The sequence below is a fragment of the Caloenas nicobarica genome, chromosome 11 (assembly GCF_036013445.1).
Source record: "Caloenas nicobarica isolate bCalNic1 chromosome 11, bCalNic1.hap1, whole genome shotgun sequence".
Lineage (NCBI taxonomy): Eukaryota > Metazoa > Chordata > Aves > Columbiformes > Columbidae > Caloenas > Caloenas nicobarica.
The window spans coordinates 18,105,505-18,129,032 of record NC_088255.1 but is presented as its reverse complement, the minus strand read 5'-3'; the positions used below and the strand labels follow the sequence as shown (position 1 = coordinate 18,129,032).

General features: G+C 45.5%; 1 protein-coding gene across 3 annotated transcripts; it reads left to right on the top strand.

Annotated features, from left to right (window-relative positions):
• QRICH1 (glutamine rich 1) lies at window positions 1–22,665 on the top strand. 3 transcript variants are annotated; one of them, XM_065642768.1, is made up of 11 exons: window positions 1–105; window positions 1,141–1,201; window positions 4,746–5,075; window positions 13,228–14,247; window positions 16,453–16,624; window positions 17,253–17,407; window positions 18,160–18,274; window positions 19,591–19,699; window positions 20,048–20,199; window positions 20,896–20,986; window positions 21,756–22,665. In XM_065642768.1, exons 3-11 carry the CDS (start codon window positions 4,767–4,769, stop codon window positions 21,946–21,948), a joined length of 2,316 nt encoding a protein of 771 aa, XP_065498840.1. In that variant the 5' UTR covers window positions 1–105; window positions 1,141–1,201; window positions 4,746–4,766; the 3' UTR covers window positions 21,949–22,665. The 3 variants fall into 3 exon arrangements, with proteins under 3 accessions (XP_065498840.1, XP_065498842.1, XP_065498841.1); XM_065642770.1 differs by lacking the exon at window positions 21,756–22,665 and adding an exon at window positions 21,265–21,593; XM_065642769.1 differs by lacking the exon at window positions 1,141–1,201.
• The last annotated feature ends 863 nt before the right edge of the window (window positions 22,666–23,528 follow it).

Below are 23,528 nucleotides of genomic sequence, written 5' to 3'. Positions count from 1 at the left end.
TGCGGGGGGTTGAATGTAAGATGGCGCCCAGGGAGCTGTGAGGGGAAAAGACTCGGGGCCGAGGCGGCGGCGGCGGCGCGAGGCGACGGCGGCAGCGGGGCCGGGGTGAGGCGGGGCCGGGCCGCGCCGCGCCGCAGCGAGGTCGCCGGGCCGGGGGGGGGGTGCGGGGCGACGGGGCCGGGCGGGGCCTCCCGTCGGGCGCGGGGGGAGGCGGCGGCGGCGGCGGTTCCGGGGGCGGCGCGGGCCCGGCGGGGAGGGGGGAGGGGGCGGCCCCGCCTGCCGGGCGCGCGCATCCCCCGCCCGCGGGGACGCGCGCAGGTTGGCCGTGCACGCGCGGGGCGCGCCCCCTGCTCGTGTCCCCCGCCTCGCACCGGGCGCGTCCCCGCCCTCCCCCACCCCCGCGGGGCGGCCCTTTCCCCGCGCGGGCACGGGCGGCGGCAGCGCGCGCCGGAAGGCGCGGCCTCCGCTTCGGCGCGGCCCTCGGCGGCCGCCGTCCCCGGCGCAGCCCCCAACATGGCTCCTGCGGCGGGGGGGCGGCGTGGCGCCTCCCGCGGGCACAGGCTGGGCCGCCCCGCCGGGGAACAAAGGCGGCGGGGAGCGGCCCGGGCAGCGCTGGGCTCCCTGCGGGCGGGGACCGGCCGTGCCGCAGGAGGGAGCCCCCCCCCGGCCGTGCGGGGGAGAGGCTGAACCGCGGCCCGTGATCTCGGGGGCTAAACATGGAGCTTCGCCTCGTCCAGGCCGGGCGGCGGGGGCCGCCTGTGTTCTTCCCGCCTGTCCCGGGCCGCGGCCGGGAGCTCCTGCGGGGGGAGGCGGGGGCACCTCTGGGTACGGTCGCTGCTGCTGCCTTGTTCTCAGTTCTGCCTTCCAGTCACTCCGGTGTCACTGGCACCGAGCTCTGTGCCCTGTGACAGATGTGCTTACACACTCCTTCCTAGCGAGGCTCACCAGGTTGAGGGATGGTCAGGAATTGGACATCTCGCAGTTCTTCAGTGGGAGCTGCCAGCTGCGTGGATGATCATATTTTTCTTTCCTGATTTTTTTTTTTTTTTCCTTACTGGAATACATATTAAAAATAAAATGGCTTTAATAAAGAAATAGGAACTGGGGATGGAAAGGGCTTCTTTGTTCTGTCTTCTCCAGAACGTTACAAGTCTAAGAGCTCAGGACAAGAGCAGCAGAAATACATGCAACATGGTGACTGGTGAGTCTAGCTTGTCCACATGCTGCAAGTTGTGTGTGTGTTCTTAGTAACCTCAGTCTCAGTTTTACAAACTAACCGTATGTGCTCATGATCTTCAAAGGGTTTCTTGAACTTATTTCCTGGAAAAAAATGCAGTTATGCTGAACAGAGAGGAATTATCTCCCTTTATCAGAGAAAGCTCAGTGCCTGGATGCTCTTTTTTAAATTTTAAAATGCAGTATTAAAAACATGTTGCCGAAATCTAGTGAGGATTGGTGTTTGCCATTTCTAATGCGTGTCTATGGGAGAAATGGAATGCGTAAACCAGTATGTTTTAATAACTAACAGTAAAAGTGGTGGCTGCAGCAGCAAGCTGTGTATGTTGCCCTACAAAACCCTGTTGAATGCACACTTGAGCCTTAAAGAGGTTTTCTGTCATAAATGCAGGTGGGTTTAGTTTTAATCAATAAAATTTCTGAGAGTGCAACGTTACCTTCCCAAATCTTTGTATAGACCTGGTACTTCTGCTGCTGTGTAGGGTTTTTTGAAGTGCAGTTTTGCATGATTCAGTGCTTTTGTCAGCCTTCAAAACTGACAGGAATGACTGGGAGAAACTTGGTCCAGCCCACTCTGTTACCTGTAGCGTCTTTAGCTCCTTCAAAGTTGGAGAGCTGTAGAGAAAACCAAAGATCCTGCTGCTATTCCGGAGCAGGAACAAATACCACGCGGCACAGTGGGGTTCTGATCCATGGTTGGGACTTCAGCTGCTGCAGTGGCTCAGACGAGTGTTGCACTGTTTTAGGCATTAGTGGCTCTCAGTATAGTAATTTTTTCCATTCAAGAAGAGAGGAAAAGAGAGATTCCTTGTGATGGAATATTCACTAGGAGGGGAAGACCGGCCTGGTGGGCTCTTGATTTTTTGATGCTTGCTAAAAAAGAACTAATTAAGATGGAGCAGCCTAGCAGAGTTAAGGATTTGTATCTAAGGAATTCATGCTGTGTTTGTTTGCCTTTCTGGTGGCTGGAGGAGGTGGGTGACGATTTGGTGGTGGACCTCTTCTCGATCTTTGTGCCTGCTGCTTATGTGTTTGGGTTTCTGGTGGCTTCTGGTCTCTACTGCACAGGAGCACGATGCACATGTGAGCAGCTCTTGATAGAAGGGTTGGAGTTCCAAAATAAAAGTGAGGGCTAACGGATGGCTGCTGTCGAAAACAGTGGCCCTGTTGACCTCCCCGCTCTTTCCCTTAACAAAAGGAACAGAAGGCAAATAGCTGTTCCCTGAGTCGTTACAACATAATAAGCACCAATGCAGGAGCAAGGAAGAAGGCAGGACCTTTGCTGAGAGGTGAGCCCATCCTATTCAGCAGCAGGTAGCTGTCAAGGACCATGTGTACTGTTCACATCTGCGTTCCCAGTGTGGCATTGTTGAGGCTTATTCCTCAGAAGAGGTTTATTCCTCGGAAGAATCTCCCCTCTGAAGGCTGTGTCTGCTGGTGCACCTCAGCGTGGACGTGCAAAATGGTTGTGTTCTGAAGCCCTCACTGTAGTATCAAAGTCAAATATTTGCAAGTTCCAAGTAGGAAATCAGGACCGTTTAATGACTCAATTTGTTTTCCAGTTTCAGAGTATGTAATGGAGCCTCTAAAATTAGATGCATTGGAGTGTGCCAGGTGTAGGTCCCGTCTAAGTCACTGAGGGCACATTAACAAGGTTGTTCTCGGTTGATTTCACCTTGGACATGTGGTCACCTGGGAAAGGGTTAATAATGTGTCCTGTAGAGGTGTTGAGTACTCTTGGGTGGCTCCTGGAGGACACCTCACTCTAAGCTAAGTGAAGAGTCTCACTGCCTCTTTCATGTGCAGCTGGCTTGAAAATGTGTCGGATCAAAATCTCTGAAAGGCAGGAGAAGTGTTTTTCTGTCCAGCTGTGGGCTCTGCAGGAGCTTCTCTATGCTGATTTTTACAGAGTTGTTTGATTCACTAAGTGAACACTGTTAGCTGGTACTTCTTACTAAATGTTGATGCATGTTATTATAAAGAATATTTTCTGTAGTAATCTCACACAGCAACTAATGTTGCTTAATAACTCCAGAAACTATAGATACAGTGCAAGTTGCCTCACGTGTGTTCCCCTTACCTTTGATATTCGCTTTTTCCTGTAAGCCTGGTCGAATGCACTAGCCATGAACCTCCTCCGTGTAAACAAAAACTTCTGTGTATTTAGACTGCTGTCACGCAACAGCGAAGAGTGGTTAGAATTTGCTGCAGCTCTCACTGGTTTTGGTGGGAATTGGAGCTGGACTTCTGGAATACGTTTGGTCGCCACTGAGACCCTAGAACTAACTCCCATTTTCACACAGGCTGTTGCGGTCCTACCACATATTTCTGTCTTGGCTCCACTTCATTAAATCGTGGGAAAATTATATAAAAGGGTCTGCCTCTTTAGAACTACAGTGATAATGTACATATAGCGATGTTTGTCCCTTTTTCCTCCTTTCCACAGCTGTATCTAGTAGTACCGAATCACCTGTACTAGTCCTGCTCTTGTGCTGTTTCACATCTTTTTCACAACCTCTCAATATCTGGTAGTGTTACAGCTCAAATCTGTTTATCCTTTATCAAGACTAATTAGTGCTTTGGAAACAACCAGTATACTCGCTGCAGAAACAATTTGTGGGTTTAAACAAGATAAGTCAGTAAGAGAAGAATGCTGTCAGAGTATGCCCTAGAGCTTTCTAATGTTCTCAGGTGGAGTCATCTTTGTTGTTTCGTTGGGTTTTTTTTGTGGTGTTTGTTTTTGTTTTTTTCCTTGCTCTCACTTCCTCCCTGATGATCTGATTTCTTTTTCTGTTGCTCTTTTGTCTTCATACATGGCATACTTCATGTTAGCCTCTTCCTATATGAACAGGGCATCAAGAACCGATGCTGCTGATGCCTTTGTCATTTCCAGAGCTCTGCTTCTCCATGTGTGTAGTTCCCCCTTTGAGGAATCTCTTGATTCCAGCACTCTCCTTTTGCTTGCTACATTCAAATCAATGAGGCTGTCCTAGTCCTAACAGCAGTGGGCTGAATGCTGCATCTGATGCTCTTCCGCTGTGCTTCCCATTAGCTGCCCAGAATAGAACCGCATGGCCTGATAGAACATACTGCTGGGTTCTTCCACCTCTGTGGCTGTGAAGCAGGGCCACGGATATTGATTTCTAAGCTTCTCTCGCTAATACTGCATTCTGCAAATGAATGAAATGTATTACTTGATTTCATCTGTTATGGGACTCGCCTGGTCTGGGTGAAGTACGAGAACAGAAGGTTTTACATGGCAGTGAGCTCTTTGAATAGTTACACCTGGTTGTCATCCAGACTTCCCTGAGCTGCTAAGGGTTAATCTGAGAAATGTGTAGTACTGCAAGATGCCTCGTAAAACTAAAGCATCTGTCTTGGGCATCTGGCTGCGCACGTTTGCTAGTTTTCATGCGATGGTCGGTATGCGAAATTGGTGACTGGAATTAGGAATAACCTTGCGTCAAAGGAGTGCTGTAGTTAAGACTTTCGCTTTCTCTTTCCTTAAGGAACCCTAAGGAGCTTGCAATATGAATAATTCTCTGGAGAACACCATTTCCTTTGAAGAATACATCCGTGTGAAGGCGCGAACAATCCCCCAGCACAGGATGAAGGAGTTTCTGGACTCCCTTGCTTCCAAGGGGCCGGAAGCTCTGCAGGAGTTTCAGCAGACAGCCACCACCACGATGGTGTATCAGCAGGGTGGCAACTGCATTTACACGGACAGCACAGAGGTGGCTGGGTCTTTGCTTGAACTTGCTTGTCCCGTGACAACCAGTGTCCAGCAGCAAACTCAGCCAGAGCAGCAGATACAGGTTCAGCAACCCCAGCAAGTCCAGGTAAGCGTCTTAAATAATCTCCAAATGTTACATATGACTTGCTAACCCACGGAGGGGTGTTCAGAGCCAGCTGCTGTCTAACCTGAAGCCACAGGCAAGCACTTAAGCAGGGCCAGTAAACTTTATATAGAATAACACTATTTCCTTCTCATTTAAGGATTTTGGTTGTAAATTTCTCTTTTGACTGTGCCTCCATTGAGCCCCACTGTAGGAGGAGTAGCACACATAGCAATGTAGTGGTGTAACCTGTTGGAGAAATGGTTGACAGTTCTGGCATGTCCACAGTTCCCTGAAGCCTCGCACTCTGTGTGAAGCTGCTATAAATACCACTCCCCTCTGCTGGTCTTGCTTTATCTGCTTGTTCAGAGTGGTCGTGGGATCTAACTTGCCTTCAGTTTTTTTTAATGAAATCAACACTCTTTAAATGATTTTGCTTGAACATTCTGAAGGTTGTAGTTTTCGAACTGGCCTTTAAGTCAGGGGGCAGTGCAGGGGAGTCAAATTACGATATGAGCCAGGGGAAGATACCTTTCAGGAAAGGAATTCTGAAAGATGCATGTGTGTCAAGGTACGTTGTCCCTTTGCAAAGTGGAAGGAGTCTTCTCCTTTTTTTTAATAGGCATTCCAGTAATTTTTATTAAGTGTTAAATGAGCAAATCCAGCACGAGAGAGAAAAAAAAAAATCCAACCCAAACATATAACTTCTGATAACTGCTTTGGTCTTAAAACACATTTAATAATTTTGATGAGTGTACAGGTGGCAGGGCATTTACTGAGGTTTTCTTATGATATGTCTCCAAAAAGCTGAAATATGTCTACAGCTGTAGTTCTTATACACTTCAAATATGAATCTTTGTGCCTTCTGTAGCATGAATGTAAAGTTGTGAGCTCTCTTCCTTTGCAACAGAAGAGGATATGGAGGCACAAATGACTGGAGATAAGGTAGTGCGAGCTTGTTGCGGTACAGTCGACTGGCACTAACAGTTCACTGGCATGCTTTTATCCTACAGCAAACTTGCCTCTTTCACTGGGTAACTTGTCTCCAATTACTCTCTCTATTGAGTAAATGAATGCTTAACTGAGATTTCTGTAACCTGTTGCCCTACGGTAACTTGTGTTGCAAGGCTTTTGAAGAATAAAAGCCTCTCGTCTGAGAGACATGACTTGGATCTCTGCATGAGTCTGTTAAAACTGATCAAGGGTGCTTTTGGGTCTGACAGCTAGCACATTTTTTGGGAGAAGGTACATTTTTCAGTAGAAGAGCTAGGAAGGTTGGCTTTTTTGGGTGCCTCAGCCTTGAAGATGTGAAAGGCCCCCAAACCAATTCTAAAAGTCAGAAGGAATAAATTTTTTTTTTCCCCCGTTGCTGTCTCCTTTCAGAGCTACACAAAGTAGCTTGACCCCTACAAGTCTTCTAGTAGCAGAGATGAAGAGGGAGGTCGTATATCATATGCTCCAGAGAAGAGTAATCTGCTGACCTTCTTGAAAATAACCATAGAATTGCTGACAGAGACCTGTTCCTGTTTTTTAAACTGAGTGACTTGCTCCCTGAACATGAAAAATATCTGATGGAAGTCAAGATTTCAGCAGCTTTCCTAAAGAATGTTGTCTGCTCTCTCCCCCTTGTTTTTGATGTCATTCTCCTTTCACATCTGTCAGTACAGATCATAATTGGTGTTTGTGTTGCCTGCCATGCTGCTTGCTGTAGGATGTTACAAACCCCCAGAACACTCAGGTGGCGCATCTGGAAGTAGATAACAGCTACAGCATGAGGGCACCACCAGCAGTGCAGCTGGATTCACATGTATTTGAGCAGCTAGTTCAGAATTATGTTGAAGTTTTTTGGCAAGGATGGGGTGGATAAGAATGTCTTTACCCCTTTGCAAAAGTGTTTTTGTGGGTTTTGAAGTTTCTTATCAAGAATGTGATTATGTTAAACCTGGGATTTAGCATTCACCTGTCTCAAGGCTGTTGCTGTGGCAGCAGTAGCAGAGCACGGTGTCCGAACAAAGCTGAATTTTGTTGTTTCTCTGGGAGTGACAGTGTTCTCCTAGAGCAGTGCACCTGATCCAGCTGACTCACTGCTGAAATACTGCTTGTGTTGTATTATGAGGAGATTTTGGTCATCCACTGAAGCCTCTTAGCTTTTGATCAAATTTATGTCACCCCAGTACCTGACTTGATAATCTGTTTAGTTCTTGCTAATCCAGTTGCAAATCAGTGGAAGACCCTTTGAATGACTCCGCTTGTGTCTGGCAGTGTGACAGTGGTGCTGAAGGTGACTAATAATATGACCGGTCAGATGACCTTGTGATTGCAAGTGCTGATGACAACCTTACGATCGTAAAGATAGATGGTACTCAGGTTTCTTCCTAAATTTTACTTGCTGCGAACAACCAAAGACAGTCTGTGACTGCTTGCTGCTTTTATTTATCCTGGCAAAATAAATTTCCTCTTTGAAGAAGTTGTCACCTTAAGGTTTTCTTGCCTAAAAGGTTCAACAAACCGTTGCCAAACGTTTATTTTGAAGGCTGAGTGGATGCAACTGTTGGATTTTATGAGAGTCAGTGCTACAGTACAAGTGTCTTGGGGCTCCTTCCGTGCCCAGTATCACAGCAGTGCCATTGGCGATGTTAAGTGTTCTGTATGTCAAGTTGTCATCCACTGTTCTGTGTCGAGGGGTGGCTGGGGAGGGCTGTTTTGCTCCAGTCAATTGAGAGTTTTATCAGCTCTTCCTTGGTGAGGTTGTTGCTAGTTGGCCTCATGCGTCGAGGCCATTGAATTGATGATGCCAGTGACATGTTAGCGCTGACTCGCTTACACCGTGAACCTCTTGCACCACTCCCCCTTCCACGAGAAGATTGAACAGAGTATCAGAGGACAAAAAAATCTTTGCTTAAGATACATGATGTGCGCGTGGGGAAGATTCTCAGTTTCAGCCTTCTATTGAGACAGCGTCTGGCTGGACGGCGAGAGCTTCTTGGGCAAGGCTTGAAGGGAGGGTGCTACAGGTGACCAAGATTGCAGAACTGTATAGGGGATGGTTAAATACCTGCATAAAATGTCTTTCAGTTAAGGCTTGTGCCTTTCTAATGGCTCAGTTTCTTGTGTGTTGAATGGTCAGCTTTTTCAGTGTTCCCCCAGTCTGTTCTGTGACTTCAGAGCCTGATAGGACACTGGGCATTATTCATGGTGTAAGGCAAGGAAAAATGCCCTTAAGTAGCTCAGAAGAAAATCTTTGGCTCTGCGTAGAACACAAATTCCCTTCACTTCTGATGGACGCAGCTTCCCCTGTTCCAGTCTTGGTTCTGAAGTTCAGCCTGGAGGTAGAGCTCCTATTCGCTTACCTTTGAAAAGCATCCTAGTAAGATATTAGTGTAGCAGCCAGCGTTAATTAGCATTTACTAGGACTGACTGTGGCTCTTCAAACAATGGTTATAGTCAAGAGTGGTGTTTTCAAGGTAGCACCTTCTTGTATATGGCAGTAGGTTCCTCCTTGAGAGGTAAGCTGGTTTGTTTTCCTTGCTTCACGTGTTTTAACTGTCTTAGGCCTAAGTCCTGCCCTGATGTACAGCTTGGCAACTTGATATTGTAACTGTTCAAACACACACACAAGGCCTAATTTGGCCCATGGAATTCTCTCCCTGATGTTGATGAAAACCTGGAGTGAGAATCTGTCTGGCAGCTCTGAAAAGCTGACTTGTACACTCCCCATAGACCTTGTTTACTTAGATAGCAAAGGACTTCCTGTAAAGGAGTTGAATAACAAGTTCCAGCATTTCCTGCTACTTCACTGATCAGTCTTTTCACCTACTCTGTACTTCAGGTCTGTTTTGTACTTGTGTGTATGCCTTCTGGCGTAACGTTAGAAAAAACTCTATTACAGTGTTAGTTTTAATGCTGGAGTTGCTTTAGCTTGGGACCGTTGTTGAGGCAAGTGTATTTTAAGCCTTCTTTCCCTAAAGTTGGCTAAAACATAGTTGAGATTACTCTTCTGCTCTCACTAACGTTTTGTCCTAGTGCTTGACTTCTGTTGGCTTGCTCAGGTGTGGAAGTTTGAGGTGCACCTACATTACTTCTAGGTGGGGAATTGGAACATACTTCATGCAGCAAGTTTGTCACCTGCCCCCACTTACCTCTCCTAGGTTTGGAGCCTGTCATTTGGGATTCCCTTCAGATTAAACTAAGCCATAAGATGCAGTTTTGATGTGTCTAGGTGCTTGTCTAGCTTGGCTAGTGGGCAAGACTAGACGTACATTTGAGATAGTCTTCTGGAATGTTTAGTGAGGACACCTTAGTAGATCTTCAGTCTTGCTGTGAAGGTCTGATCTTGGTGTATCCTGCTACTTGCTAGTGTTAACGTAGCTTCAGAAACCAAGACGTGTTTATGAAAAAAGGCATTTAAGAGCCTGTCAGGTGCTCCAGGGCAAGCTTGATGTCAGAAAATCCATGCAGGCAAGAGTTGGTATGTGTGTTGCTCATTTGGAGTTAGGTTTTAGGAAATGTTAAGTAATCCAGTCAGTCCACAGATGAGATTTTTCTTTGCTTGGGAATTCTTTCAATTGAATTGTTTTGGAACTCCAGTTCTGCAGTCTGATTCCTTTTGTTGAGAATCTGCACAGAGCAGGCATGTTATGAATCCTACTTGAAAGTTTGTTTGGAGTTAGTCTATCAACCATGAGGGGAAAACAAACAAACCAACCAACCTAAAAAACAAAACACAAACTTTTGGAAACCAGGCTTCAGCTGTTCTCATGCTTATGGAGTTACTTATATTCTCTTTGCATGTGCTCAGTTCTAGACTTATTTTTGAGCTTAATGTGACAGAAGGTTTCTTTTAAGGGAACCTTAAAAATACATTTCTGCCCTCCTGTTATGGTGCAGGGCTGACTTATAACACTTGATTTCTCTAGTCAGCTAGTATTTTGTCCAACTTCTAGCTATTTTATGGTAAAAAGGCATTTCTTTGTGTGATGGTAGCCTGCTGGGAAGTGATTCTTTTCATGCTGTTAGATCCAAACTTCTGGCAATAAGCAGTTTTTCAGTGTTGGTAACTTGGCCTTTCTTCTCTTGTACCAGTATAACCCAGGAATTCCCAGCATAACATGTTCTTGCTTTAATCTTCAGCATAAGGTGAAGATTTAAAGTCCTCCCTGTTGGTCTTGGCTTGTAAATTTAAAGCATTCCTCTGTGTACAGAGGCTTTTAAAAAGTCAAATGCTGATGATGATTAGTGTAATTCTTTGTCCTTTTTTTCTCAGGTAGCAAATTAGACAGTGAGGTCAATGTAAAAAGTGCTGGTCTCAGACTGGGTTGAAGTCTGCAAATCGGAAATGAATGCTTGTAGCACTCCTGGGTACAACCAACTTGAAAATAGGGAGGGATCTGCCGCAAAATACAGTTGTTAAAAATGGATGTGTAATTCACAAGGGATGTGTAATGCACGGTAGTTAAAGCTCCAATATTCTTTTAAATAGGAGCCGTCTCTAGTTAGAAGCGTGATGTTTGCAGCACAGAGAACTTCCAGTGATTCTGGAGTCTTGACCTGTTTGCCTTGTTTGGGTCTGGACTCATTTTTTGGGTGTTAAAAGTGGAAGGAATAAAGTGCTGCCATGTCAGGTCTGTTCTTCTGACAATGCCTCTTGCTTAAACCTATTCCATTACCTCTCTAATTACATGTATGTGATAAAATTGTTTTAGTGCATGGGTGGACTTCCAATTCTTACTGCTAGCAAAAAAAAAAAAAACGCTCTCTACTTTGTATGTGTTACAACAGTAACAGGAACTGTAATGTAAAATTCTGTGTGGAGAGCAGGTGGGGGTACTTTTAAGGTGTTCTCAGTCAAGCTGTGCAGATTCCAAAACCACATCGTAAAGTACAGGATAAATGGTACATTTACTTCTTTCTGTTATATGAATTTGAGTCCTAGCAGATAAAGCAAATATTTCTTGTGTGAAACTGAAAATACATCAGTGCAATGATGCATTTTAGTTTGTCTGGTCTTGGGTCTTTGCCTTGCAGTTAACCTCTTGAACAGAGAGTTAAACTAATACTAAGGACTATATTAGTGTTTTTTAAAGTTGGGTATTTTGGAGAATCCTTGTCTTAGAGGTGTAATTGAAACGGGCTTTCTTAAAGTGGGCTCTTAACTGGGATCTGTGCTTCAGCCTGTCTGCGCAAGACAGTAGTCATGCTGTAGGGCAGTATGGTAAGAATATCAAATAGAACTGAAGAAGTATCCCATATGTGACTTCATCTTTTTCAGTTAACTTCCTGATCAAATCACTCATTGATGCAGCTTTTTAAGCTGTCACGCTAACACAAGGTCATATGTTTCTTGTTACCTTGCAGGAAATTATTATAGAAAGTCCACATCATCTGGATTACAGTATACTACATACAGCTCCCAGCCAGGAACCTGTAAAATTCCTTATTCTTCCTGGAAACAGAATTAGCTCTTAACAGAAGGTGACTTATAAAACTGCTCTGCAAGTGGTGCATTTTGCTATGCCACCTTTTTCTTCAGCAACTCTTAATTGGCTGCAAATGAATCCTTAACATTTTTAAAGACTTCTTAGAGGTGATGTTGGGAAAGGAGATTTCATGTATCTGCACAATGCAGAACTGCGTGGTAGTTCTTTTTGGTATTGTCCAGCTGGCTAGTGTGGAGTTTCTGTGTAAGCGCTACGTTAGCTTGACGGACTTTAGAAAGTGAGGTAGAAAAGAGTGAGAGAACATGAGTAGGAAGACATAATTTTGCAATTAAATAAACTTGTGCTGGCTTCAAATTTCCTCTGGCCCTCACGGGTTCCCCTCGTAAAGCTCTGCATCTCTCAGTTGGATTTGAAAGGCGGTGTTGAGTAATTAATTCCCTCCCTTAACATGTAGTGTTAAGGAAGCCTGGAAAAGGAGATGATCATGGGAACCTGGGATGTGGCTTGTAGGAAAAGGCAAATGTGAAAAAGTGGCTGGGTAAATGTAGGGGACACGGTGTGAAGTGTCTGGATGAGGTGAGCAGACTTTACTGGGTGCTTTGGGAGTGAAGATACCAGCTCGGTTGGGTTTGGGGACTAGAATGTGAAGTTGTTGAGACCTCAACTTTGTGTTGGGGGCTACCTCTGACTCCGGACTCTAAGTCTGCTCCTGGGCTGCTGCTGGATAGTGTGAGACACCTTGCACAAATGAACATGGATGTGAGAGGGTGTGATTTATTTTTTTTTTTTCCCCTAAAATAAAAGGAACTGTTTGGATCCAAGTCTTGACGTATTTTGTCCATGTTATTCAGCGTTGTGTAAGTGCATGAGCTAGAAAATACAACTGAGTAATTTGGACAATAAGTGGAATTAAATGGAATACGTAAATAACGAAAAAATAGCTGGTTTTAATTATCACTACCAAAGAAATACTTCTAAAGTTCAAAAATCAAATGCCGCAGTGTTGCTGTTTAGTGCATGACAAAGATTCAGGTTGAACTTGCAACTTCCTATGTCGATGCCTGCTTGTGTAGAGTTACTATTAGCAGTTGGTTTCAAAATAATATTTCTGTGCTTTATGTGGAAAGAGCCAAGTGCTGGTTTCAACTTACCCATATTTCTTACCGCCTGACACTGGCAAGTGATCCTGCGGCTGTTTTGAGGGCCTGGGATTGAAAGCAGTAAAATAATCTTTAGCACATAGTAAGAATGAGGCAAGCTCCTGTATTTTGTAGTAAGATAAACTTAACATCTGAATTGTAGTGTGTGTGACCTTAGTCTTGCTATTGCAAGGCCTATACTGAAATAACATTTTAGCAATGCAAATAGCTTGGAAGACTCTTTTGGCTTCCAGGGATGCAATCTGTTGGCTTGAGCCCACAGAGCCTTGAGGATGGAGATGCAGCTCATGTGCTGTTCTGTCCGTGCTGAGAAGTGTGGTCATGTGCAACGCTGAGCAAACACGTCATCTACTGTATCGCTGTTTTCAACCGGGTGCTTCTAGAGTAACTTGGTTTCATTTTCCTGGGATCTTAACTAATGGATTAATATATGGAATCATAAAACTGAACATAAAAGTCCTGGAACATAGACCTTCAGTGATGCACCATCTTTGGTGGCCACCCTGTTGAATCGCTGACGCTTGCTGATCTCTAACTGCGGAATTGCTGTCATTGCAGGTTCAGGTCCAGGTCCAGCAGTCCCCACAGCAGGTCTCCGCCCAGCAGCTCTCTCCGCAGCTCACGGTCCATCAGGCTTCAGAGCAACCGATACAAGTCCAAGTGCAGATCCAAGGCCAGGCACAGCAGCAGGCGTCCCAGACAATACAGAGTCAATCTCTGCAGAGCCCCAGCCCGTCGCAGCTGCAGGCAGCTCAGATCCAAGTGCAGCATGTGCAGACTGCCCAGCAGATCCAGGCTGCGGAGATCCAGGAGGAACACATACAACACCAGCAGATCCAGGCCCAGCTTGTGGCAGGACAGGCCATTACTGGTGGCCAGCAGATACAGATCCAAACAGTCGGAGCACTGTCACCTCCCCCTTGTCAACAGGGTTCTCCGCGAGAGGGAGAGCGACGGATCAGCACTGCTAGTGTCCTTCAGCCGGTGAAGAAACGCAAAGTGGATATGCCTATTACTGTATCGTATGCTATTTCGGGGCAGCCAGTTGCCACGGTGCTGGCCATTCCTCAGGGCCAGCAGCAAAGTTATGTCTCTTTGCGGCCAGACTTGTTAACAGTGGACAGTGCCCACCTGTACAGTGCCACTGGGACCATTACTAGCCCCACTGGAGAGACCTGGACCATCCCTGTTTACTCTGCTCAGCCACGTGGTGACCTTCAGCAGCAAAACATAACCCACATTGCCATCCCACAGGAGGCCTACAATGCCGTCCATGTCAGCGGCTCGCCAACGACGCTGGCTACCGTGAAGCTGGAAGACGACAAGGATAAGATGGTGGGAAGTACTTCAGTAGTGAAGAACTCTCATGAGGAAGTGGTGCAGACTCTTGCTAATTCGCTCTTTCCAGCGCAGTTCATGAATGGCAACATCCACATTCCAGTGGCGGTGCAGGCTGTGGCAGGGACGTACCAGAACACTGCGCAGACGGTGCACATATGGGACCCGCAGCAGCAGCAGCAGCAGCCCACACCCCAAGAGCAGGGGCAGCAGCAGCAGCAGCTACAAGTCACTTGCTCAGTAAGTTAAAACTGCTTCTTGGTCTCTGTGATTAACAACTTCCACGTGTTGTGGAGAGGGAGGATGTCACCGGACAGCTTGTGTCAAGGAACCAGAGATGCGTCTGCCCCAGTAGCCTGGACATGACGTACAGCATTTGACTCCTACTAGGTATAGGACTGCAATGTGTAATGTTGGTACATAATTATAGGATGAAGAACTTCTCAAAAGGAAGTTCAGTTCCGGTCTTCGTAGTGTAAGTTAATAGATACGTGCACATTACTGGCTTCTTCATAGCGATTGTCCCGAGGTCTGCAGTCTTCTGAGCTGTTCTCGGGGCTGCAGTGGACAGGCAGGGACGATTGCAGCAAAATAAGGTGCGCAAATATACCAGTCACCTAGTTATCAGTTACTTGGTGTTATGCAGCATGTGAAGCCCACAGCAGATCCAGTGTCCAGACAGAGCGTCAAATCTGACTAGTTGTAAGCGAACTTCATGGACAGGTGTCGCCTCTCTGTGACACAGTGTCCTGCTTCTGGAAAACGTCTGGTGTGCAAGAGCACAGGAACGAGCCATGGCAAGTCGGCATCTCTTCATAGTGCTTGGCAAACCTGGCAGCCAAATCTGTTGCTGTTTTGTGTGTGGTTTTTTTTTTTTTTAAGGGCTTTGTTGCCACCTTTAAGCCATAGCTTATTTTGAATTTGCATTTAAAACTTGAATAATTAGGGCTATTCATGGTCTCTTTTATATGTGCAAATGATGTAATTTATCTTTCATTACCAGAAAGTGAAAAGTGATTGATCTGTCAGAGCCTATTTTTGCTGAATGGAATGAGGGCAAAAATATCCAAGTCTGCAAGCATAAATGTTGTTATAAATTCTTTCCAGTTTATAAATAACACTGTTGGCTTTATAAAGGCGTATATGCCCTCTACTTCACCAGTAAGCACTGAGACAAGGAGCATTACATTCTGTAGTAATGTCTGATTGTTTCTGAATTGATTGTGGGCTATAGCCCACCGAGGTCTTCACTGAAAAAAGTTCCCTGCATCTCTAGATAACTTCCAGGTGCTGGATGCCCTCTTTTATAAAGCTGTACGTTAAGCTACAGCTTATGGGTCTTTGTAATGCATGGAGTTGTATTGGGTTGGGATTTTTTTAGTTTTTGTCGTGTTGAAAGAGACTCCTGTAGCTCATCTTTTCCTTGTATTGATACTTCAGAGATCACTTAATTGCTTTCAGCTACTTGAACAAAGTAAGTTGATAGAATTTCTTGCCTTTCTGCTAAGCAGGACTTTCAGAATTGTTTTAGGGTCTTTTTAGAACATGAGCCCCGTTCTTGGGATCCTGAGATATTAACTCCATAATTTCTTTAATGGTTACTTCTCCTAACACTGCGTATTCCTGTGCATGGTGGTCTGCAAGTCTTGGGTATCAGATACTTCTCTGATCCCAACTCTCTGGGGTACTGGGTGTTGCATAAGCCCCTAAATACAGAGGCGAGTCCAGGAGGTAGGTATGTGGTTCTTCCTCTAAGAGGACAACAAAGCTACTAGAGGTGAACATCTAACTTCTGGGGGTTGTCCCTCTCACAGCTGTGAGACTGAGAAGGAATTCTCCTGCCTGCCTCACCCTGTCCCCTGGCATTGAGCTGCTGTGGGATCTGGGCAAGTTGCAGCTCTTTTGCTCTTTTTTGTGAAAAAAGTCAAGCAGCAACTGCCAGTCCAGCCTGTGTGCCCGGCTTCACACTGGACAAGGTATCTGTGAGGTCAGGGGAGAAGGTTGTGTCAGCATCAATTATCATGTTTCGGTGTTCAAGGGGAGACCAGATGTCTGTTGTTGAGAGGACTTCACCCCCTTGGAGATCCTTGCCTTTGGAGGTACCAGTGAAGTTCTTAATGATATTGCAGCAAGAACAGCTCGTGGCTGTTAGGCGTCCTGTGATTTCTGTAGAGCTTCTAAACACGTCAAATTGCAAGTTATGTGGATTTGCTAAGGGGTCTATAAATATGTCTGTTCAAACTAAAAGTGTTCTTGGAGGGACAAATACTCTTTCACAAACAGCAGTTCAGGTTAGACAGCAGAAGTTGGATTAATTTCTTGTTAGAGTGTTGCAAAAGTCTCATATTCTGGGGCTAGAGGTAGTGTGTGGCATTACTTGTTTTTTTTGTCAAACTGTTGCATATCGAGGTGTGTGTATATAAACTGAAATGTTTCCTTTTATAGGCTCAAACTGTTCAGGTTGCTGAAGTTGAACCACAGCCACAGACTTCACCTGAACTTCTACTTCCAAACTCTCTGAAGCCAGAAGAGGGACTCGAAGTGTGGAAAAGCTGGGCACAGACCAAGAATGCAGAGCTGGAAAAAGAAGCCCAAAATAGGCTAGCACCCATTGGAAGTATGTGTCATGGCAACGTGGCCTTTCTTTCCTTTCAAGTAGGATTAGGAATGACTAAAATGTTAGTGATTTACTGTTCTGGAAAACACCTTTGTTTAATCAGTGATCATTTTTAAATTTAAGCTTTGATTTACTCTGCAATACTAATTATTGCATACTCCCACTGCCACAGGACATGTTCCGAGGGAGGCATTGGCTCCGTGCTGAGCCAGCTTGAGCGCTTAGCCTGGTAGCTGTAGGAAAGGGCACTGTATAACATGGACGTGGACAGACCAAATTGCTGTTAATGGCAGCCAAGCTGGTAGGGCAGTGATGGAGCCGCTGTTTTGCTGTTGCTGCAGGGCAGCGTTTCATTGTGGCCATGGTGAGAGAAGGCAACAGTCATGCAGATGGCAGGACAGAGAGTCTTCCTGTTGGATTCTTGCCTGTTTATCTTTTAGTAGATCTGACGGCCTAAGATCTGTATTTATTTCAGCTTGTTTTATTTTTATTATGCTGGGAGAATGAGGTGGCACTGGGCCTGCCAGATAGAATGGCGAAGCCGGAGATGTGCGAAATCAGTCCTGAAAGACTGGGAAATAATATGGCTTTATGGCTTAAATAATATGGCTTTGTTTTGTTTTTCCAGGACGTCAGCTGCTGAGGTTCCAGGAAGATCTCATCTCTTCAGCAGTGGCTGAGCTGAATTATGGTCTGTGCTTAATGACACGAGAAGCTCGAAATGGTGATGGTGAACCCTATGATCCAGATGTGCTCTACTATATCTTCTTGTGTATTCAGAAGGTAAGGGTAGGACAGCTGTATGTGCAGCAGAGCTGTGCATGTTGTCAGCGTATACAGAGAGGATTCTATTAAGCTTCGCAACAATTTCATAAGAAAAGTCTCTGCTTAAAAAAAAATCAAACGTAATGAGCGCACAGCAATGCTTTCACCTATTGAGTTAAGTTTGTGAAGAATTGTTAATAACTGAGTTCAGTATCATGGTGAGAATAATGAATTCTTTTAGGGTTTTTTTGGCAGGGAGAGGAGGGTTGGATGATGTTTTGAGAAAGTTCTCAATATCAAAACTTGATCTAGTTGAAGCTTTAACAGGCAAGAACTTGGCTTTATTGGTGTGGGAGGTCTGAGCTGGTAATATTAGCGTGCTTTTTGGAAGGGCTGCAGGAACAGAGCTAAACTCTGATAGGAGAATTGGGCATCTCTTTCCCATATCTGAAAAAGTCTAATGTCCAAAGGACGGTCATGTAAAATAACTTGCAGTGAACACACCTGAAATAAAAGGTGAAATCCAGCCAGCTTTACTTTTTAAGATGTTTTTTCCTTTCTGTTTTAGCATTTCTGTGATAACAACTGAGATTACCTACCCTGTACTGGCCTTGGTCCAAAGGTCCTCACTTTTCTAAGTAGAACGTATGTCGTCAGTGCTATGCTGTAAAATGCTTGACTAACTGGGTACATGGGCTCTTGGGATAAGGTCTGGTCTGAGGCATGTATTTACTGCCACTGTACTGGACTGTGTTGTGAATCTCTTACAGTATCTCTTTGAAAATGGCCGAGTAGATGACATCTTCTCAGATCTCTACTATATTCGGTTCACCGAATGGCTGCATGAAGTTCTCAAGGACGTACAGCCCCGTGTTTCCCCTCTTGGTAAGGACTTTTGTTAAGAGCTTGGCAACTTTCTGGAGTTTGGAGTGTTTAAACTGAACTACAGCGTAAGTATAGTCTGAATAGAAACCTTTTTGAAGCACTTAATGTCCCTAGAACAGCTCATACTGGTCAGGAAGAAAAATGTTGCACCTGCATTGAATGCTGGTGTTACTGCATGTCCGGCTCTAGCCCTGATTGTCATGGAGGATTATTTGTCTATTGCTTGTCACCCATCAGAAGGCAGATTGTTTGGACTTCGTAGTGTCACAAGATTGGTTTACTTGGAAGCCAGCTGATCCTTGATCTGAATCAAGCTTTCTGATAAGACATCTTGCCTCCAGCATGTATTTTTACTTTGGGAGATAATACAACGCTGCCATGTTGCCGTGTAGCCAGATGGATATGGTCTGCAGGACCAACTAAGTGTCCAAGAAAAAACAATGCGTGGTAGAGCCTCAAATGCTGCAATCAAACACAGCTCATCTCAGCCTTGTGTTCAGAAGATGATGGCAACAGGGTTGGGGAGGAGCAGTTCCAGAAGAGACAGATTTTGAGAGAGTAGCATATGAGGACTAGATTGAGTTGCATTTTCAGAGCACAGAAACCTGTTTTCTCATTACTTCATTCCCTTTGATCTGATCAGATGTCAGTGAAGAAGCTATTGCCTGTGTTCAGTAAAGTAGCTGATGTTACAGGCTGGATGGCTAAGTAGCACCCTGAGTTTTGGAATCCTTTTGTTTTCACTCTGGCTGTTTGATCTGTGCTTTGTCATTCCACAAGCCCCAGAGTTCATACTGCTGCCTGTTATTCTGTTTTTCTGTGTATTTGGAGTATAGTATTCCTGTTCTACACAAAGGAAAAAAATCTGAGAATCAAAGGGATTACTCATGTGTCCAAATACATCTCTTGGCACTGTGTGCTGACTAAAGCTGCGTGCAGGGCCAAGAGCTGATTTGTTACGCTGGCCTGCCTGCTCTCACATGTTATTGGATTAGGAGCATCTGCATTGGAGTTGAGCCATTAATTGAAAGCTGTTTAAGTGCATATTTATTTCTCGCTGGGCTGGGATGTATAGGCATATTGCAGAAGCATACTGTCCTCAACTAGAGGTGGATGTATGTATACAAGTGTTTCCTAACTGTACCTGCTATTTAAAAAGTTATTTGCGCAGTAGTGAATCTTGACATCAGCAAGGATCTGTTCCTCCTCTTCCCCTTGGGATTTATGTGTTCTCCAATACTTACAGACTATAAAATGCTGCCTGTGTTCCTGCTGTGACTGTCTCCTGGCATGATGCTGACTTCTCATTATTGCAGGTTATGTCCTCTCCAGTCACGTAACAGAAGAGATGCTGTGGGAGTGTAAGCAGTTAGGAGCTCACTCCCCTTCCACCTTGCTCACTACGCTGATGTTTTTTAATACAAAGTAAGTACTTCGGTCTTTGATAATCTTGGGGAATAAAATAACTTCAAATGGATTGATAGGGTTTGTAGGAAACTGCTGCACAGGATTAGAGCAAAATAATGAATTTCGAATGGTTGTGTGCAGAGCCCTCTTGCAGCACTGCAGGCAAAGAAGATGCGGTACAAGGAAATGAGCTAGCGGAGGGGAAACTGAACTTGTGGCAGCTGCATGCTCTGCTGCTGGAACAGCCTAACTCAGTGTTAGTTTGAGACTTGGCTGGCTCGTGATGAGTAAAGATAACTGCCTCACTGTCGTGACCATATCCTTTCCTCACCTCCGAATGTCCTGTGTTCTCTTCTTGCTACTCAGATACTTCCTGTTGAAAACAGTAGACCAGCACATGAAGCTGGCTTTCTCCAAGGTGTTGAGGCAGACCAAGAAGAACCCTTCTAATCCCAAGGATAAAAGCACGAGTATCCGCTATCTGAAGGCTTCTGGCGTACACCAGACAGGACAGAAAGGTAGTGTCTGGAAATTTTATTTGGGAATATTTACTTACTGGGCTTGAAGGAAGTGGATGAACCTGGAGATGTCTGCAGGTAGGGCCATGAGAACCCCAGGCTCTCCCAGTTCCCTTCAGCCTGGCAGCAGGAGTTTTCTGTGCATTCTGTCCAAGAGAGTTTAGTATCTTCTAACAGTAAGCCTGGGGACATACCTTACCTGAGGTGTATAGTACTTCATCAAGAACCAAGGATAACATTTTTGTTACTTCTGTGTCTTATGGGCAAAGAGGGGTATTTGGTGTGAGTGCACATGAACGGAGGGAGAAACTTCTTTGGGAGTTTTTTCTTACCTTGACTCATGTGAACCTGTATAGAATCCATATGTAAGTACAATCTGTCCTCTTAAAAGCACAGACCCGGGATTTAGCTGAGGCATTGCAGTCTCAGTAGTGAGATTCCTTTTGTTTTGGGCACAGGTAGAGGAGAAACGGAGAGAAGGATATGGATGGGTCGTGTTGTTCAGTAGCCTTGGGATACAGCAAGCTCTCCATTAACGCTTTGAGCATTTATAACCAGGCGCCTCTGCCCTGGGCAGCCATATGTCTGTCGCCAGGTGACAAGGTGCTCTGGAGTGCTGAGGCCATACAGCGCTGCTCGGTTTGCTGTGCTTGTACCGAGTGTCTGACAGACTTCTGGGGGGGGGCTGGTTTGTAGTTACAGATGACATGTACGCAGAGCAGACTGAGAATCCAGAGAACCCCCTGAGGTGTCCGATAAAGCTGTATGACTTCTACCTCTTCAAATGGTGAGAGCGCTCGTTCGTGTGTATGAATGCTTGTCTTCTGTGACTGTTAAGCTGCATCTTGTAGCTGGCCTAGTTTTCAGGGCTGTGTTATATTGCTGGCACAGTTTCTGTATTTGCATAAATTTACTTAAATGGGGAGGGGCGTGGTTGTGAGAAGGTGGGATTTACTCTGATGGCACGTAAGTTGAACTTCAGTGGTATTTAAAGAAACAAATCCTGATTTGTGACCTGGCTGTTCGTAATCTCGTACTCACTCCGGAGGTTTGCTGTGTTGGCAGGAGCTCGCTGTTCTGCCTGTGACTTGCAAGTCCTCTGGAAGCAGCTGCTACTTGAGATCAGATCAGGGTCCTATTCAAATTGGCTTCTGAACAAAAATGACGACTTTCTGTGGAGATTGGAGAGACCCTCAAAGGACTTGCCTCTAAATTATGATGATTCTGACAAAGTTTCTCTGCACAGATGGGTCTGCAGCTACCCTGGATGTGCAAACACCCCATCCTCTGAAAGACCCCTGAAGGCATGTGTGTGTTATACTTACCAGTGCTGAATAAAAATTACTTTCTTGCAGTCATCACCATGACTTTTTAATCTTGATGTGGCCTAAAAACTTTGAGACCGCTGTTGCCCCTAGATGTAACTCCGTACCTTCATGTCTCAGCAGCCAGAGGTTCACTGTTGGGATTTGTGAAGCCTGGGGTGAGGACAGTGGCGGTCTCTCCCTCCCAGGACATTCTTGTTAGTCTGGTTATTTCTGATCTTCCTCACGCAGCCCCCAGAGTGTGAAAGGCCGGAATGACACGTTTTACTTGACACCGGAGCCGGTGGTGGCCCCCAACAGCCCTATCTGGTATTCCATCCAGCCGATCAGCAGAGAGCAGATGGAGCAGATGCTCACCCGGATCCTGGTGATACGAGAGATTCAGGAAGCGCTTGCCGTGGCTAACGCCAGCACCATGCACTAAGGCATCCTCCTTGGCTCAGAAGGGGTGGGGCGGGGTGACAGGGGAGGGACAAGCAAAGATAAATTGTACAGACTTTTACACTAAAGGATATGCCTAAGTTTTTGGTTTTTTTTTTTATTGGTGTAGTTATGAAGCCCTTTTAGGCTTCTTCTCTTTAAAAGAATCTAAAGGAAAAACCTACCCATTGTGTATCCTACCCAACACACCAAACTGTTGGAACCATTGGAGGCTGCATATCCCCTGCGAGCTGGGAGCTGTGGAAAGCTGCTGGTTGACTCTGGCTTTTTTTTATGATGTAGAAAACATGAACTACAGGATTGGCCTGGATGGCTGGGGCCTCCGTCTCCTTGGAGCATGTGCAGCCTAGAGGGCACAGAATGATGGATGGACCTGCTCAGCCAGTGAAGGAGAGGCAGGCATCTTCTTTTCTTGTGCTCGGACGTTAATTTGCTGTTATTTGGAAGGAAGAGGAGAGAGTGAACTGCAATTGTGATTTATACAAAAAAAAAAAAAAACACAAACAAAAAGCAAACTACAAGCCAACAATTTCTATTCAGACCTTTAAGTGACATTTTTAGATGTTAAAAGTACAAACTTTACCACACTCTTCTTTTTTGGCCTAACATTGAGGCCTTACACCTTGAGGCTCCTGTGCCTGATGGAATTCTTGTAACATACACTTGTGTATCATATAAAGGTACCACCCTGTTTCTCTTATGTATTCTTACTCTAGTTGTTTATTAAGAATGACGAGCACGTCTTTTCAACATGCCATTGAACAATGTGTCTTTATTTGGGGAAGAGTGAGCTGTGAGGGTGGGGGGGGGTCATTATACAAAGATCAGTATGCAAACTGGTTGTTTTCATCCCTGTTTGTGCTTTCCAGCTCAGCTCTGCTGGACTTCTTTCACCCTTACAAATTAGGAAGGTAGAAGGGGATTAACTTGTGTTGAAGGACCTGACTGTCTGCTCGCTGATGGAAGCTCGGTCTCAGGCGAGGAACGTGGCATCTGTGAGACCAGATCAGACTGTCCTGATGTTGTGTGGCCAGCCTGTGAGGCTTCACCCCCAGGCAAATCCCCCTCTCCCCACTTTTACAAATGCATCACACCAACCGCAGGATGGAAAGGTGTCAGAGGGAGAAGGCCTTCCAGGAGCAGCACATGGCTTACTCCTGTCACTTAACAGCCTTTTCACAGTTTTAAACACAGCTGTGTAGCTTCTGACATCGTTCATGAGCATAAACCCCAGCCCTGTAGCCTTGCCTTGCTGCATCTTAAATGGTTATTGTATTTTATACCATTAACAAATAGTCTGCTCTTTTGAAGCCAGCGGGTAACCAACCATGCTTGAAATGGGAGATCGCTCTAGCCAGGCTTGTTATTTGTGCCACCAGCTTCTTGGATGCGGAGATCTGACTCTGCTTCTTGAACTTGTCTTCCCTGCTTCTCCATGTCATGCCCCTTCCCTGTTCCAAAATATAGAGATAGATATATATTCAACCATATATTACAGTAAAAGAGCTTAAACTTGTGTACAGGCGAGCAATTTTTCTGGAGCTTCTGTTGACCAGCACCTGT

Excerpts from the sequence above, each read along its gene's own strand:
- QRICH1 (XM_065642769.1), top strand. The coding sequence starts at position 4,767 with ATGAATAATTCTCTGGAGAACACCATTTCCTTTGAAGAATACATCCGT. Across the intron at positions 17,408-18,159 it reads TCTTCTTGTGTATTCAGAAG|TATCTCTTTGAAAATGGCCG; the intron begins GTAAGGGTAGGA and ends AATCTCTTACAG. Across the intron at positions 20,987-21,755 it reads GACTTCTACCTCTTCAAATG|CCCCCAGAGTGTGAAAGGCC; the intron begins GTGAGAGCGCTC and ends TTCCTCACGCAG.